The sequence below is a fragment of the Sphaeramia orbicularis genome, chromosome 8 (genome assembly GCF_902148855.1).
Source record: "Sphaeramia orbicularis chromosome 8, fSphaOr1.1, whole genome shotgun sequence".
Classification (NCBI taxonomy): domain Eukaryota; kingdom Metazoa; phylum Chordata; class Actinopteri; order Kurtiformes; family Apogonidae; genus Sphaeramia; species Sphaeramia orbicularis.
Window position 1 is genome coordinate 33,699,218 of NC_043964.1, and position 17,134 is coordinate 33,716,351.

At 39.0% G+C, this 17,134-nt stretch overlaps 1 protein-coding gene across 3 annotated transcripts in view; it reads right to left on the reverse strand.

Annotated features, from left to right (window-relative positions):
• Nucleotides 1–318: 318 nt before the first annotated feature.
• The window catches only part of elfn2b (extracellular leucine-rich repeat and fibronectin type III domain containing 2b), a 121,650-nt gene continuing 104,834 nt past the window's right edge, over nucleotides 319–17,134 (reverse strand). For all 3 annotated transcript variants that reach the window (XM_030141308.1, XM_030141306.1, XM_030141307.1), the window contains 2 exons: nucleotides 4,692–5,379; nucleotides 319–4,364 (listed from right to left, as the gene is read on the reverse strand). In XM_030141308.1, the coding sequence (XP_029997168.1) occupies nucleotides 1,854–4,364; nucleotides 4,692–5,033 (2,853 nt within the window). In that variant the 5' untranslated portion in view covers nucleotides 5,034–5,379 and the 3' untranslated portion in view covers nucleotides 319–1,853. The remainder of the gene's footprint in view (nucleotides 4,365–4,691; nucleotides 5,380–17,134) is intronic.

Consider the following 17,134-nt stretch of genomic DNA (forward strand, 5'->3'; position numbering starts at 1 on the left):
CTTAGCTTATTATGCAAAAAATGGGAAGGCTACACAGCTTTTTGCATAATGTAGAATGTTGTTTGTCAGAATGATGTTGATGTCACCGTCCTTTAGGAATATCAAAATAGGCATGTGGATAATAGTACACAAGAAAGGTCATTAAACCATGACCGTGTTGACAGATGCTCATTGGTACGCTCTGTCGTGGTATTTCTGAGCATCAACGTCATGTGAGAAATTACAACAAACACTGTTGTCCTTTTTACATTTGTTCATGCCATTACTAATATAATATATATATATATATATATATATATATATATATATATATATATATTTTAGATTCAGACGACCAACCACTGGGCAATATATTGACAATTATTAATTAAAGTCAATTTGGCGTATGCAGTAAATCGGACAAGGCATGCCAACACCCACTGACCACTGTGCACCACACGGCCAAATACACAATCATGAGGCATAAAGTGCAAGCTAACATGCCTGTGACACGTTGGCAAATTAAATTATCAAGAGACAACAATAATACTAATGTCCAGAACAGAACGGAAAAATTGGCAGTAATTGTAAGTGTCCTTTACCTCTGTGCATCATTCATTTTTCAGGTTAGAGAAAGGATTTGGAATGTACCGTCGCCCTCGCAGTGAATGATACGACTAGATTTCCCTTTAACCTGCCTGTAATCTACTTACATTCACAGTGGTAGCAAAAAAAATCCCTTGCTTTGTCTTTTATTTCTTCTTTTATATCCCCCGTCTCTTTAATTTTCTCCTGGTTACTTGGTCACATGTGGGTCACATCCCATTTGCCTTTTTAAAGGTGAGTGTGAAAGCTCATTTGTCACTTGGTTTCCCTGTTGTACACTATCTGGTAAGTGGCATCTAATTATTTTCATAAAGTGAATATTATTGGCCTCAGTTGTCCTTCAAATTGTACTCAAGAAAACTACATTTTCACCATTTAGGCAAATGCTGCTAAGGACATTTACGGGACATGCTTTACACCACTAATTAAAGGAAGCAAGCGTATTATTAGGAATTGGTGTATTGAGGAATGTGGGGTGAGATTGTAGCTCTCTTTCAAGCTAAGGTTAGACTTGATCACTGTGATGAGTTCCATAAACAGCAGAACCTTTTTTTCCCTTCATTTTCATGTTATTTCGTCTCCATTTGCCCCCAAACTTTCTGTGTGACTGACACTATTGAAATGCAAATAACTCAATCACAAGAAAGACCACATGAAAGAGAAATAGTACCTGCATTTGACAATTCTGTTCACCATTTGGGGAGTTTTCACTTCTAACAGAGCACAGATCCCACCCCACCATAGTCTTCATTTACTTAGAAGTCTAAACATATTGAAGTGCACACTGCAAATAGATACAGCACCCAATACATATTAGAAAACAACATATTGCATCACATACACACTACCTTAAAGTATCCAAATCCCCCCTTGAAATTACCCATAGATGAAAACATGGCACTGAGAAAGACAGTCTGTCAGATCACAAAACATAAATCGCTCAAAGAGTACTAACTACACAGTTGGCTTTTGCTCCCTGTGATTTAAATAAAACCCACAAACACTAAATTGATGTGATTTAGAAATGGTGCTACAATGAAGTGTAAAATAAAACATTGTAATGACTCTCATATTCCAGGCACAGTTTCACAGTCCTTGATCTTAGCACAATATTCTATACACCAAGCATGCCAACTAAACCCAAAGGCAAACTTTTGTCCTGCATTTTTTTTGTCATGTACTTCAAATCATTTTTCTGGCCTCCAGCCTTGACAAGAAAAGAAGCATCTAAACTCTTTTTTCTAAAATGCTTAATTCTGGTCTCCCAGTCACAACTTTTGCTGTGCCGACACACCCTTCCAGTAATCAAGGATGTCATGCAGGTCCTCACCCTTGGCGAACTGCACCTTTTTGCGAAGGGCATTTCCAGCTGTAACATAACAAGCCTCATCACGCTGGCCTTTGCGGTATGGTCGAAAACGCTCCCAAATGCGCAGTGAGCTTTCTGAGGAATACTCTGGGCTGGAGGAGTAGCCAGAGTAACTGGAATGGTGGCGGGCAGGTGAAAGCTGGGAGTAAGATGCTGCGTCCCTGCGGGAGCGTGTGAGGGGTTTTAGGAAGGAAACTTTCTGGGCAGGGGAGCCCTGGTGGGAGCCTTCATAATAGAGAGCTGGGACGGAGTGGCGGTGCTCCGAGCAGTGGTAGTCCTGCTGCACTTCCAGCTGCTGCTGCTGTTGTTGTTGTTGCTGCTGATGGTAGTGGTGTGATCTCTGGTTGTCCTGATGTTGGGCACCAACACCACCACTGTCGCAACCACCACCACCCCCTCCTCCACAACTCCCACTCCCAACTAAAGGCAGTCTCTCCAGGGGCTCCCCACAGCCCACAGGACTGGCTCGATCAGGGTACTGCTGCTGTTGTTGGTTGCAGCCATCTGGGCTCCTTGGCTCAGGAACATCCAGGCTATATACCCTAGCTCCACCACGTTCCCTTTCACGACCCACGGAGCCACAAGAGGTGGTGCTGCACTGTTTCTTGACAGCATTTACGATAACCACAGCTGCATCTGCACTCATTTGACGCTGAATAGGACGTACAGCTGTGGCTGGTGGAGGGGGTCGGTAGGGAGGGGAAACAACAAAGCCACCACCACTGATTCCTGGGCGTTCAGACAGAGGGGTATTTAGGGCAGGGAGCGGAGGTGGGGGTGGAATTTTGTTTGGGGCACTGACCTGACATGTCTCTGTTGACCCTTGGGAGAGTGGGATTAGGCCACGAGTAAGGGAGGATGTGCTGGTGGGGGGAGGGGAAGTGGGATTGGAAGAAGCTGTGGGGTTAGTAGAGACCCCTGAAGCAGCAACTGCTGCTGCATCTAGTTTTAGTGCATCAATGCAGTTGTTAATGATCTGGTTCACCTTGTCTACTTCCATGGCGATGGTGGAGATCTCTGATGCAGAACCATGTCCATCATCATCTGAGTCATCCCCAAGATCAGTTCCATCATCATCCCTCAAATCATCTCCCCTCAACCCTCCATGCAGACCATCCCCCATCCCCACTATTCCTGACCCTCCAGTTCTGACATCCATATAGTTTCCTTTACTTGTACCCATAGCCTCTGAAAAGGCTGTGGCCATCTTTTCCACTTGTGGAATACACGAAAGTCTGGAAGAGCTGGTGTTGGCTGAGTGGAGCATTCCCGAGCTGGAGGATGTGGACATTGGAAGTTTGCCTCCATGGTGATGTTGATATTGGTGATGATCTCTAGACTGCTCCTGTAGCTTGTGGACAGCTGATGGATCATTTGCTACAGCCGCTGCCACCTCTGGTCCATAGCGCATTTCTAGAATAGTTTTCTTGACACAAATTGACTTCTTTTTCTCATCATGCATCCGCTTCTTACGTAGACAATAATAGACAAACCCTAAAACAATGAGCATACCAAAAAGGCAGCCCACAATAGTCATGATGTAGTGGGTGGTGGTGGAAGGTGTAGGAGGTATGCCATCAGCATTTTGTGCCCGAGTAGCAAACGAGACACAGGTGTGGTTGTAACGTTGGGAGTTGCGGATGGATGCTACGCAGAAGGTGTAATTTGTGTGCGGTTTGAGCTTGCTAAGGGTGATCATCTCTTTCTTGTTCTTCAAATTCATGACATCGGACACAAATGAGTTGTTGTATTGTGTTAGTATATACATTTTGCTGAAGGGCCGTGGAATCTGGACAAGGACAGAGGCTGATGACAAAGAGACATGATGGAGCTTAATACTGGCAACATAATTTCGCTCTGTAGACGAAGTTGAGGGAGTGGGCCCATGGTAGGGTCCAACACCACCAAACAATTCTGGTCCCATCCCAGAAGGACCATCTAGATCTGGTGGGAGAGATGTAAATCCTGTAATCATCACTCCATCACGGCAGCGAGAGGACAAAATGTTTTTGGCATTCCGACCAGCATGGCCAGCAGCAATGGGACTCAGTAAGGGGTAACCAAACATCTCTCGTGGTGTTTCACACTGGAGACGATCATAGGTGTGTGTGACATTGTTAAATGATTCCAACCAGGTTAGGAAACTGTAAAGATCACAGCCACAGTGGAATGGATTCGCTGCTAGTTCGCACACCATTAACCGACTGAGGACTGCAAACGTTGATGGGTCAACACGGGCAAGTTTGTTGGATGACAAGTCAATGCTGCTGAGGCTGGGGCACTCCCAAAATGCATTGTTTGCGATAACCTCAATGAGATTGTGTTGAAGGAACAGGCATTGCATGCGGCCGAGTCCTCGCATCATACCTTCAGTTAGGTTTGTCAGTTTGTTGTAGCCAAGCTGAAGTACCTGTCATAAAAAACACAAACATGTGAAATTTAGACATTCCAGAAATGAGTGTGTCTGTCAAAACATCCATGAAAATATGTTCACTATTTGCCTGTAAGAAAAATAGCTATTTCTGAGCGGTCTGTCTATGTATCAGAGCCCTTACTGAGAGAAGAAAGAATTATTCCTGAAGGCAACACCATTGAATTAAACCTGATGGCTCTCTAAAGTAAGTTTCATGTATTTGGCAAAATAAAAATATCACTTTATAGAGATACCTCAAATACATTTTCAAAATCTTCAAATTAAAACCAAACACAACACAATGTTCCCTTCCACCCCCATCACCTGTAGGTTGGCTTGTCCTGCAAAAGCTCCATCCTCAATATAGCTGATTTCATTCTTGGTGAGGTTGAGGTCAGTCAGATTGGCAAACCGGTACATGGAGGTGAAATGCACAGCTTTCAGCTTGTTCTCATTCAGTCTCAAGTCATGGACCGTGTTGTTGATGTGCTGAGGGATAGTCTCATATGGTGGCTGGTTCTGACTGCAGATAGCCAGCCACACATAGCCCTTATCCCCCTCAATGAGCCAGCAGTCCCCATTGACCATGTTGGGAAGGAGAGAGAAGATAAGGAGGGAGGATAGAATACAAAGAAGGAGAGTGGAGGTGGTCGACACACCCTGCATGATGCTGATGAACAACAAGTAGAAAAAGGGGATGTTTAAGTTTGTAAAGAGAGAAAAAACTGGGGAGAATAGGAGAAGAGGTTGTGTTTGCAGGAGAAAAGCAAGCAACACAGGTCGCTAGGAAGGAGTTTCACAGAGGAAAAAGGTCCAGGGATAGGTGAAGAAAAATGGGGTGAAGGCTTTACAATTCCAGTCACAGCTTTGTGGTCATCGTGGCAAGCAGCAGGTGGTCCATGTTGTATCTTCTTGGACTGCAATGCGGGCTGGCACAGCTTATCTTCATACTCTCTCCTTAGACCTCAGCCCCAGCTAACTCAAACGAATGACCCGTGGAACAATGAAGAAGCTGTAAAAGAGAAAACATAAAATGAATGTAAGTAAAAGTACACCATCAGAAAGACATTTCCAGCTAACATTGCCGTGACATTCTTAAATCAAACTGAAGCAAATCCAGACTTTTTATAAGATTCTTTACATTTCTTTTTATAACATTTCTGTATCTAAGAGCTATTCTTTTCCCTGAAACTGCAGATATTACAAAATCAGTCACATTTCCCTTCAGGGCTGATTCCTCAAGTTTTTCTTGGGCTGCTGTTTTTTTCTCATCTTGTTAATATATGCATGGCACATTGCCCCAGCAGGTCCCCTTTTAGCTACTGCATGTGCATTCTCTTATCCCTGCATGGGCTCCCATTTCATTCCGGCTACGAGGTCATCAAGCTTTGGTGACATGCGTGCACCTGCCAATCTCTCCTCAGTCCTCAGAGAGGTGAATTCCTTTTTTTAGACACCAAGTGCAGCATTAATCACCCAAATGCTGACAGCACATTGTCTCCACAGACATTCCTTGTTATGACAGTATCCTGCCAAAACATAAGCTCTCTATCCCATTTGCATGTAATTTGAATAGCAGTCAAGCGTTTACATAAGGAGAGGATTAGTAGCCTGTTGCATCATGACAGACATTGTCCTCTTGGTGGAGAAAACATTACAATTACACATGCTCACTGATATGCACATGTAGTGTGGAGGGTTAACATACGTAAGGACTACACAGAAACCATGATACATACCTACATGCATGCCAATACCTGCAAACACATGCAATGCAAATCTATCAAAATGAATTCCAAAACACAGAAATGGTGTGCTTTCCTTGACAGTTACTTGACTCTGCCAACACATTTAAGCACTGTATTCTTACATCTTACACCATTTATGTAGTATTTCTAGATCCTCCTCTGTGTACCCATCATCATTTTATTTAAACAGCAAAGAAAATCTGTCTTACTCTCTCTGCAAAATACCACGAATTATTCCTCGTGCTCCAAATTCCGGTCCTTTCTAATTCTGTCAGAATTGAACTTATTTCAGGTTATTCCGGTCCTTATTCCCTGAAGGAGCTAGCAGGGAATCAAGCCCATCCTCCATTTAATCTACTTACACAAGAAATTTGTATTACCTCTAGCATGTGTGAAATGGTGTATTATCATGTCAACCTAATGACCTTAAGGACCTACTGCTCTCTTTATACCGGGCCAAAATAGGGAAAATGGAAATTAAAAGCATGCAGTAGTCAATGGGTTCATCATGTAAATGTTTCTGGCAGATCAATGCAAACCAAAAGCTTCATTAAAATGTGGATGAAGTCAGAATGTATGGATATACAGCTCAGGAAATAAATCAAGGGACCACTGCAGTTTCCTCATGCATGTATGCCAGCCATTCCATTCCTGTGTCTGCTGAATTCCAACACAAGTGCACCTTATTCTACTGAATAAACACCTGATCCATGTCTTATTTAAGAAGGACAAGTACAAACACCACCACTGTGGCCATCACTATCTTCTTACAGTAGGCAAAAACAGTGCTATTAGTACCTTAAAAGCAATCGAAATCAAAAAATAACTATTGAAAATTACTGGACTTCTGCTCTGACAATGTTCCCAAACTCTGAGGACTGTTTTTTCTATCAGGACAATGCTCCTGGCCTAGGTCAATAAAGGTGTGGATGACGGACCACCAGATGAAGACCCTGTCATGGCCAGCCCAATCTCCAGACCTGAACCCACTTTGAAAACTAATAGAGGAACATGGATGGTCATAAGCTATCGAACATTGCTGAACTTCTTGAATTTCTATGCCAGGAGCTGCATAAAGTCATCCAACAGTAATGGTGGAGAGCCAAGACATGTGAAAGCTGTCATTGAAAATCAGGATTATTCCACCAAATATTGATGTCTGAACCTTTCCAAAGTTACAACATTAGTATTGTGTTGTTTAGAAATGAATATGAACTTCTTTTCTGTGCATTATTTGAGGTCTGAAAACACCTGCATTTTTTTCTTATTTTGACCATGTATCGTGTTCTGCAAATACATGCTCTAAATAACAATATTTTTATTTGGAATTTGGGACAAATATTGTCAGTAGTTTAGAGCACAGGTGTCAAACATGCGACCTGGGGGCCAAATCTGGCCCGCCAAAGGGTCCAATCTGGCCCGTGGGAAGAATTTGTGAAAAACTGCAAAAATTACACTGAAGATATTAACAATCAATGGTGTCAAAATAATTTTAATTCAGGTTCCACATACAGACACATACAGTCCAATTAGATTTCAAGTGGGTCAGACCAGTAAAATATTATCATAATAACCTATAAATAATGACAACCCCAAATTTTCTCTTTGTTTTTTCGTGTAAAAAAAGTAAAATTACATGAAAATGTTTACATTACCAAACTATACTTCTATAAAAAAAAAGTGAATAACCTGAACAAATATGAGCAAATGGAAATGTCTTAAGAAAAGTAGATGCAATTGTACCAATGTTCTGCTTGTTACTAAATGTTTCTTGCGATTGTAATGCACATGTCTAAATGATAAACTGATAAACCGAGGTATAATATTGTTAAAACTGCACTTGTTTTTCTTTAGACAATTTGAGTTGTTCATGTTATTCAGATTTTGTAGACGTAAACCTGATCATAATAGAATTTTACTTTTTTTACTGTGATTATTTTACTGGTCCGGCTCACTTGAGATCAAATTGGGCTGAATGTGGCCCCCGAACTAAAATGAGTTTGACACCCCTGGTTTAGAGAATAAAACAAAAATGTTCATTTTACTCCAACACATATCTTCAAATGGTAAAATCAGAGAACGTGATAATTTTGCAGTGGTCTCTTATTTTTTCCCAGAGCTGTACATTATATATTATTACCAAAAATCAAAAGAGGCAAACATTACCACATCAGTTTTGAAACTTTCTTTAATCCTTAATCAGCAAATATTCACTTTAATTTTATTCATCAGCACTCGATTTCAAGTCACTGTTATGAGCCAAAGTCAAACCCCATAAATGAGTATATGGCCATAAATGGGCCATAAATCTGCAGAAAGTCATTTTTGTCTGACATAATCACTAAAATACTTTGCTAGTACAACTGGGACTGCTATATTTAGACATCTATACCCCAGCTCCTGCACATGTGATCGGCACATATTACATATTTTTCCTCTTGTCATTTTGCTCAGTATTTTCTGTAGGGAGTTTCGGTACAACCCTTTACACATCCACATACTGGGACGCTTCCATGCAATTGATTGTCTTGCTCTTGTGCTTCAGTCTGAGGTTTATCACTTCCACATGAGACACGATCTCATTTGGTGCTCCACATAGTGAATCCCGTAGGGTTCACAAGAGGGAGGCATGATGCGCAGTAGGTCTCTACGTGTGTGTGTTTGGGGAAATGATTACATAATTAGGAATATGGGACATGCAGAACACCTGTCTCAAAGGGAAAGAACATGAGTCATAATACTGATCCGTTTGTACGAATGAGAATGTAGGACACAAGATTAAAGTTTTTCCAACAAGCGGCAGACTTCCACTTTGTTACATTTGGTTACATACAAATAATGTGTGCAAGATATTAAAATAAAAGCAATTTACGTTACGTTATGTACACCTTGTCAAGCAAATTATCTATGGCTAATGGAATTTACAGTAGTAGTAGTACACCTGGCAGTATTCAGATGCAGATTCAGAATATTTCAGTACTCTCAGAGGAAATTGTGTTGTTACTGTTACGTTTGCTCCTTCCAATTTTAAGAAAAAGTAGCAAGGAAGAAATTATATATATATGTTATTTAATATTAGGGATGTAAACAACTAATTGACAATTAACTGATAGCTGATAAGAATTTGTTCAATTAAAGTATTAATTGTAGGTTAATTGCCCTTTTCCACAGCAGGATTTGTGGTGTCGACAGAAGGGGGCGCCACTGCCCAAACTAGACTTGGGGGGGGGGGGGGGGGCATCTCTGCTGAAATCTCACTCCATCATGTCAGTGATGCAAAGTCAGAAATGCCCATTTCTTCTTCTAAACTGCCCCTTTTTAGATCCATTTATTTTACTGAATTTCTCTGCAGAATATCTTTAGTTCTACTCCATAAATGCCATTGTCTGTAGTGTATCCCATGGTACAAAAAACAAAACAAAAAACAATTATTAAGGAATATGACATGCTTTTTTCATGAAGTATATAAACAATATTTAGCTTTTATTCTTATAGACCCTATCGAAAGAGAAATTCAGGTTCTCAGGAAAATTTCCGCTTATCAATTAATTGTTATGGTCAACCAACTAATGATTAATGGATTAATCGATAATCTGCATCCCTATTAAATATACATATTAAAACACTATTAGAGCAAGCAATGTGTACAATATGTATTAGACAAATATTAGCAATATGCTAAGTAAAAGAAATATACATGATTATGAGTTATCCTCGGTAAGGATGTGCAGATTTAGGAAGTATGCAAAATATTGCTGTGTGTAATTATGCGGCTATAAGGTGGAAAAATGAACAGTTGTGTTATGGGTCAAGCCTCTTTTCTGACTTGGAGCGAATACAGTCGTTTAATCTCATTAGTTCACAGCAGAGATGGTTTGATTCAAGGAGAAAATCAGGTGTAGAGGTGATAACAAAGTTTGCTCCAGATGCCTGTCCTACTTCACCTGGCTGCCAGAAATACATGTTGTAGCACACTTTTCCAAAGCCTCATCCTGTAGTTGACTTACTGCCATGCATCGCAAGGAGGATACAACTGGAATTGCTAAGTGACTGTAATTACTTGGCACAGTGCGTCGCAAGCGTAAAGGAAAGAGGAATTTAAACCAACCGAGTAGTAAACAAAACCATGCACTATCCCATCAGTGGCTGTGGCTGCTCTGTGGAGATCATATTCCTATGTTCCCCTTTTACTTCACTGTGTACGTCTGGAGTCAAATATATAACATTTGTATAGATACACACAACTAACATCACACTTCATTAGCCTTAATGTACTGTCGTTTGATACAGATCTGGCTTATTCACTGTGCATGCTCGTATTGATCCTCATTGTTACCATGGAAACCCACTTATGATTGACAGTGCCAATTAAGCCTAATGCTAACAGAATAGGATGCTCGGAATTCAGTGTGTCTCTTCCACTTCATTAGCCACGATGATGAAACTCTCCCTGAATTCTAATAGCATCCAATGAACATTGGCTGTGACAGGTGTTGGATTTGGGGAGGGCCCTTATCTCCTCTCACACCAACACAACTCTTGGAGCTAGGCCACCGTCAGCCCAGATGTAAATTTACTTACTGGGACCTCTTGTGCCGTCGCTGTCATTTTGAATCGTGTCACCTGTGAGTATGTGCCCATTGAAGTGACATGTGAAAACATAGTGGGGCCAGATTAATGGACATGAAAACGCAGGACAAATTTGCACTGTGCTTTTCATTTAATTTGTGTTCACAATCTGCATGTAATTAGTGACTGATTTACTGTGGAAGCAGCTCATTATACAATCAGATGAGGACCTTTTGCATTATAGATGCCTTCCGCACATACGTGATATGATTGGTGTAAGCAAGGTCAGAGAAGAAAATGAAAATGACACTGAGGCATTACATAGCAATGTGAGGACATTCCAGAAAGTCAATGTCAAAGGACTGCTTTTGCAATATTTAACATAATGACAAATGTTATGGTATATGGTACTTTAGTCCATCAGTTTGGTTTTATATTCTTGTGTGCGACACTGTTTTTAATTGTACAGCTGCTTCATGTCTTTAATCTATTCTTGTATTCTGTAAGTCACTTTGGAAAAAAGCATCTGCCAAATGCATAAATGTAAATGTAAATAATACAGGAAAAAAAAAAAAACATATTTTTCGAATAATGTGAATTCGACTGTTTGAGAGTTAATTCAGAACACTGCAACTTAAGTCAGAATGAAAGCAATGAAAATCACTTATCACTGGGGGAAATCTTTTTTTTTTTTTTCCCCAAGATCGCAATCAGTGAAAAAAAAGCTAGCTATATATATGGTATGCATCTCAGGTGTTTCCTTTTATTTTAAAAAAAAAATGGAGCTTTCATCCACTTTTAGTGTTATTTTCTGATAAAAAGCAACACACGTCTGTATCTGCATGTGAAAGAGGACCATTTTTATGTAATCACGCAGTTCAAACCTGACCACAGTTGGCTTGAATGGTCCTTTTCAAACAACCTGTTCAGCAGAACCCTGCACTGATTCACCCAGACCACTGCTGGGAAATGTGTCTGTGAGCTGAGACGGCTAACTTTAGATACAGTCAAATGAAAGGTGACCTTAGGGTTGAATGAATACCTGTTAAGTACTATTTTTTGGTCCTCATCAGAGTATGACCAGATTATTAACCTTCCAACTCTCTCCACTGAAGCAAATATAAGATCAGAATTTTATAAGTGACCCTTATTGTACTTACCTCCTAAATCATGGACGTTCTTAATTTCTTGCCTTGCAAGTTTCCAACCTCTAATATTGTGCTTTTATTGTGACTAATTCATCATCATTATCATGATAGCTATGTGGTATTTTAGCAAAATGCTGAGGCTTTCTTAAGCTTTTGACCTCCAAACTGAACTGAACCACTGGTCTGGATCCCATTTCAGACACTTTATAAGTAAAAGCCTTTGTCCACAATTTGTTTTTGCACCTTTCATACACTTTGCTGTGTCATGTCTGTTTTCTTTTCCTGTTTATTTCCAGTATTAAGTGAATGTTGGAATGTCTTCATCAACACACATGTAAACACATGAAAACATTTTCTATATTTGATTCTATTTCATGTGTTTGCTTTTACTTTTTGACACTTCCACTTTTCACCTCCTCTAAGCTTTTATTTATTCAGTTTCTGCAATTACACATTTTGTGGATGCAAAATTAAAACGCAATGGAAACACACCTATAGGAAGTGAAGGGGATGAAATCATGTTTAACAGTCCCACTCGACAAAATAACAGTAACATGAGAGCCTCAATGACTGTAATTGTCATGGCATGGCAGGTAAGTGCCAGTATCCAAGCTTATGATTTCAGTTGGTGCTGAAAATGAAAATTCCTGCTGTCGATACTTTATTTTCCAATCTTTGTTTTCTTTTAACAACCACTCATTACAGCACATTAGTGCTCTGAGCCAAGATTTAAACCAGTGTGACAAAAAGTTAGCATTTTTATACTGCTGTTGCGGGTGCAGATTCAAACCTGGATCACAGTAGGGTACACTATAGGGTAGTGGTTCCCAACCTTTTTTGGCTCGTGACCCCATTTTAACAAATTTCTGGTGACCCCATACATTCAAAAAGGAGACCTTTTTTTTTTTTTTTTTTTTTTTGGTAAAATTAATTTGTTTTTGATCACGTAATAGTTTGCTTTACTATGTTGCAAATAAATGTTAATTTTATTAAACATTTAAGCTATATAATGTATATTATTATGGACGGAGGCAGAAAAGCCAGGTGTAGATTACTGCACAAAGTAAGAATTTTATTTTCCTTAGACAGGATATGTACAGTCACTCCAGCTTGGATTTACAAGGCTGACAATTAATACTGAACAAACAATAACTCAAACTATGAATTATGAAAGAGCTGCAGCATCTGAAACTGACCACAATGAACATTTGAAACATAAACAGTACCACAGTGCTTCAGTTTCAGCTTCACAGTTTATCATGTCTTTTATGTATTAGGATTGTCTCTGTCAACTCATCATATAATTTTTTGTTAGTAAGGTTTTTTTAAAATTATTTTTATCAATTACTAAAAATTTCAGGCGACCCCATTTGAATTCCAGGCGACCCCACGTGGGGTCCCGACCCCAAGGTTGAAACATACTGCTATAGGGGGCTTTTCAACATGTAACTACAAGTATTTGTTTAACCTGAGCACAGTGTCCAGTTTTTCTTCTCTTATTTGACTGACAAACTATCCCCCAAACCCTTTAATCTGTCCTGGTTTGGGCCTCTGTTCTGCCCCTTCCTCTGGCCTCTGTACCTCATTTTTTCTCTAAGCTCTTCTCTCCACCATCCTTGATATTTGTTCCCTTTTCCTTGTCCTCTCCCTCTCCTCATTTTCTCTCTCAGTATCAGTCTGCGCTGTTGTTAAACTTTCCTCTTGTCCAGGCCAGTTCCCTGGAGTACAGTCAGTGTAGTGCAGCAAGGTTGGGGCTGTGAGTTAAACACCATTTCCTCTCCACTTCACACAGGGCTTAGAGATGAGACAAACACAGCTACAGACAGATGAGGCTCCTCCGAGGGCTTCGCTATGTGTCTGTGTGTGGAACAGATTATTTCTCAGTGGTCATGATAGAAACCTGCTAAACAACAGTGGTAGCACTTTGTTAAGCGCTGCTGAACAAAATGATGCGTGTTCGGTCTCGTCAGGGAACTATTTGTATATATAGCACAGCCCGACCCTGAATGATATAATGATACTGGTAAATTTTTCAAGAGGATTAAAATGACCAGGGAGTTTATATACAGATTGTCTAAATCAGGGGTGTCAAACTCATTTTAGTTCAGGGGCCACACTCAGCGAAATTTGATCTCCTTTGGGCCGGACCAGTAAAAAAAATAACATAATGATATATAAATAATGACAACTCCAAATTTTTGTCTTTGTTTTGGGGTAAAGAAAAAAAAAAAACATTAAATTATGAAAATACTGACTTTTATAAACTATCCAAACAAAAAAGATGTGAATAACCTGAAAAAACTGAAATTTCTTAAGAAAAATCAGTGCAATTTTAACAATATTCCGCCTCCACTTCTCATTTCTCCACGTGCATTATGGATCAGATCTACAAAGACACTAAACACTGAGGAACAGGCAGAAAATAGTTCAAATTGTGCTTAATTTTCTTTAGACCTTTCAGGTTGTTCATATTTGTTGAGGTTATTCACATTTTATTGTTACAGTAGTTTGTTTGTAAATGTAAATATTTTCATAATTTAATGATATTTTTTGCACTAAAACAAAGAAAAAAATTTGAAGTTGTTAATTCAAGATTTTTTGCTTAATTCAAGATTTTTTGCTAAATTTAAGATTTTGTTTTTTTTTACTTAATTGAAGATTTTTTTTGCTTAATTCAACATTTTTTCTTTAATTCAAGTTCATTCAGTCATTCATTCATTTTCTGAACCCACTTTATCCTCACTAGGGTCACGGGGGTCGCCTGGAGCCTATCCCAGCTACATAGGGGCGAAGGCGGGGTACACCCTGGACAAGTCGCCAGTTTATCGCAGGGCTTAATTCAAGTTAATTATTATTATTATTATTATTATTTTTTTTTTGCTTAATTCAAGAATGTGGAATTTTTGGCTTTGCAAAAACATCCCAAGGGCCGAACTGGACCCTTTGGCGGGCTGCATTTGGCCCCCGGGCCGCATGTTTTCCACCCCTGGTCGAAATAAATGAATAAATAAAAGAGTGCCTCAAAGACCTGATGTTGTTCTTAAATAGAAGCAAACCATAAGAGGACATGACTGGGGACAGACACTTTATTTTTGTAATATTTAATGTGAAGTTTTCTTATTTTAGCTTTCTCCATCGCAGCTCCAACCCTCTGGAACTCCCTCCCACCTTCTATCTGACACTGCTCCGACCCCAACACCTTTAAATCCCTTTTAAAAACTTGTTTATTTAAGATTGCTTTTAATGTTTAATCTTAATGTTTAACGTTTAACTGTTTTTATATTCGTATACCTGCCTTTTGTACCTGTTTTTAATCTGTGTTTAACCCTTTCATGCATAGTGGTCACCACAGTGGACAGCTGTTCAAAAGTGTTCTCTTATATGAATTTTGTTGTTTTAGTTCCATATCAGCCAACACAGTGGATGCTTAAGTATCATCCCATACACTGTAATTCATACCATTAGTGTAACTTTGCTGTTTTAGATAAACCTGATCTGCAGTAACATGCTTGATTGTCAAATAAATAAATAAATAAATAAATACTAATTGCTATTAAACTGTAATTAATACTTTTGTTTAATTTTTTTTTAAACAAAAAGTTTTTTTTTTTTTTTTTTTGCATATTATCTCCATGCAGGTATTGTTAAAATGTGAGAAAACATCAGATTAGCAGCAATAAAAATGTTTTTATCTCATCGTTTTCACACAGTATATCAGTAAATACATGTTTCTTTGCTTCTAAAATGAAACACATGATGTCCAGCTGAGTGGACATTTTTGTAACTCCATGAAAAATAGGTTCATTTAAAAAGATTAAAACACATTGTTTTTTTTGTTTTTTTTGTTTTGTTTTTCATGCCTACAGAGGAATAAAAATACAGGGAAAAAAAGTCTTGATTAAGATTCTCATAATTCATGCATGAAAGGGTTAATAAGTCTGTTTCTGATTTTATCTGCTGTATGTAAAGTGTCTTTGTGTTATATGAAAAGTGCTATACAGTAATAAATAATATAAATAAGTAATAATAATTTATTATTATTATTATTATTATTATTATTATTATTATTATTATTATTATTACTATCATTATTATTATTATTATTATTATTATTATTATTATTATTATTATTATTATTATTATTATTTTAGCTCTTCCCTGGTATAAGATAGTTAATATTGGCCCCAGTGCATGCAATCTGAAATGTAAACTCACTTCAGTATGTCGTCATCTAGTACAGGAGTGTCCAATCCTGGTCCTCGAGAGCCACTATCCTGCATGTTTTAGATGTATCCCTCTTGCAACACACCTGATTCAAATGATAATCCTATCATCAACGACCGTCAAGTGTGCTGGAAAAGGGAAGCATCTAAAACATGCAGGATAGTAGCTCTCGAGGACCAGGATTGGACACTCCTGATCTAGTACCAAGATCAAACAGAGACTTGACAGTTGACATCGACAAACATGTTGTCCAGCAACTATTACAACTTGTCTGTTATGTGATAACAATATTTTAAAAGATAATAAAATAAACAATATTCATTTGACCTAAAAGTGTTCAGCAGCATATTTACTGGGTCTGTGATAAGCAAAATAAATATGAAAGTGATTCTATTGTTTCTTGGTGAAGGTGGGTTATTTAGTATGATATATGCGTCCCAGTTAAGTCCCCACTTAGACTTAAAGGTAGGGTAGGAAATCTTGGAAAAAACGGTTCAAGCAAGCTACATTTTCAAAATACATAATTCAAAAGTCCAAACCCCTTTCTTCAGACTTCCCCCCGAAGCCACGCCTCCAGAGTACTGGAACGCACAATGCTTGTTCCCATGGGTTCACAAGCACTGCACAGCATCAATTCGCCTCTCCCCACGGGTCCGCGGATCCATGCGTACCTCATTCATTCTTCTCCAACACCCCTGCAGATCTGTGCATACCTCTGAATTCAGGTCTGTACATCAGTATATTATACTAGAAGTTGGACTTTTCACTTGTTGTTTTGGTACGTGTTCTAAGTAATCTCAGGCTAGTAAGAACAGCTGATTGCAGTAAGACTGATGTCAGGCTACCAGCCCACTAGAGTTTGCTTTGAACACTATAATCTGTGCATTTCACTATTATGTTTGTCGGCACAACAGCCCCAATTCATACTTAGCTGGCTAACGCTACGTTACATTCCCTCGTGATTTATGTTAGTGACAAAACAGTTTGCCGCTGAACTTTCCATCCTAACATAGGGTCAAGTCATGCTCCTATTGACTTTGAATCAAAAAATTAGAATTGAGATAATGATTTCAAACTT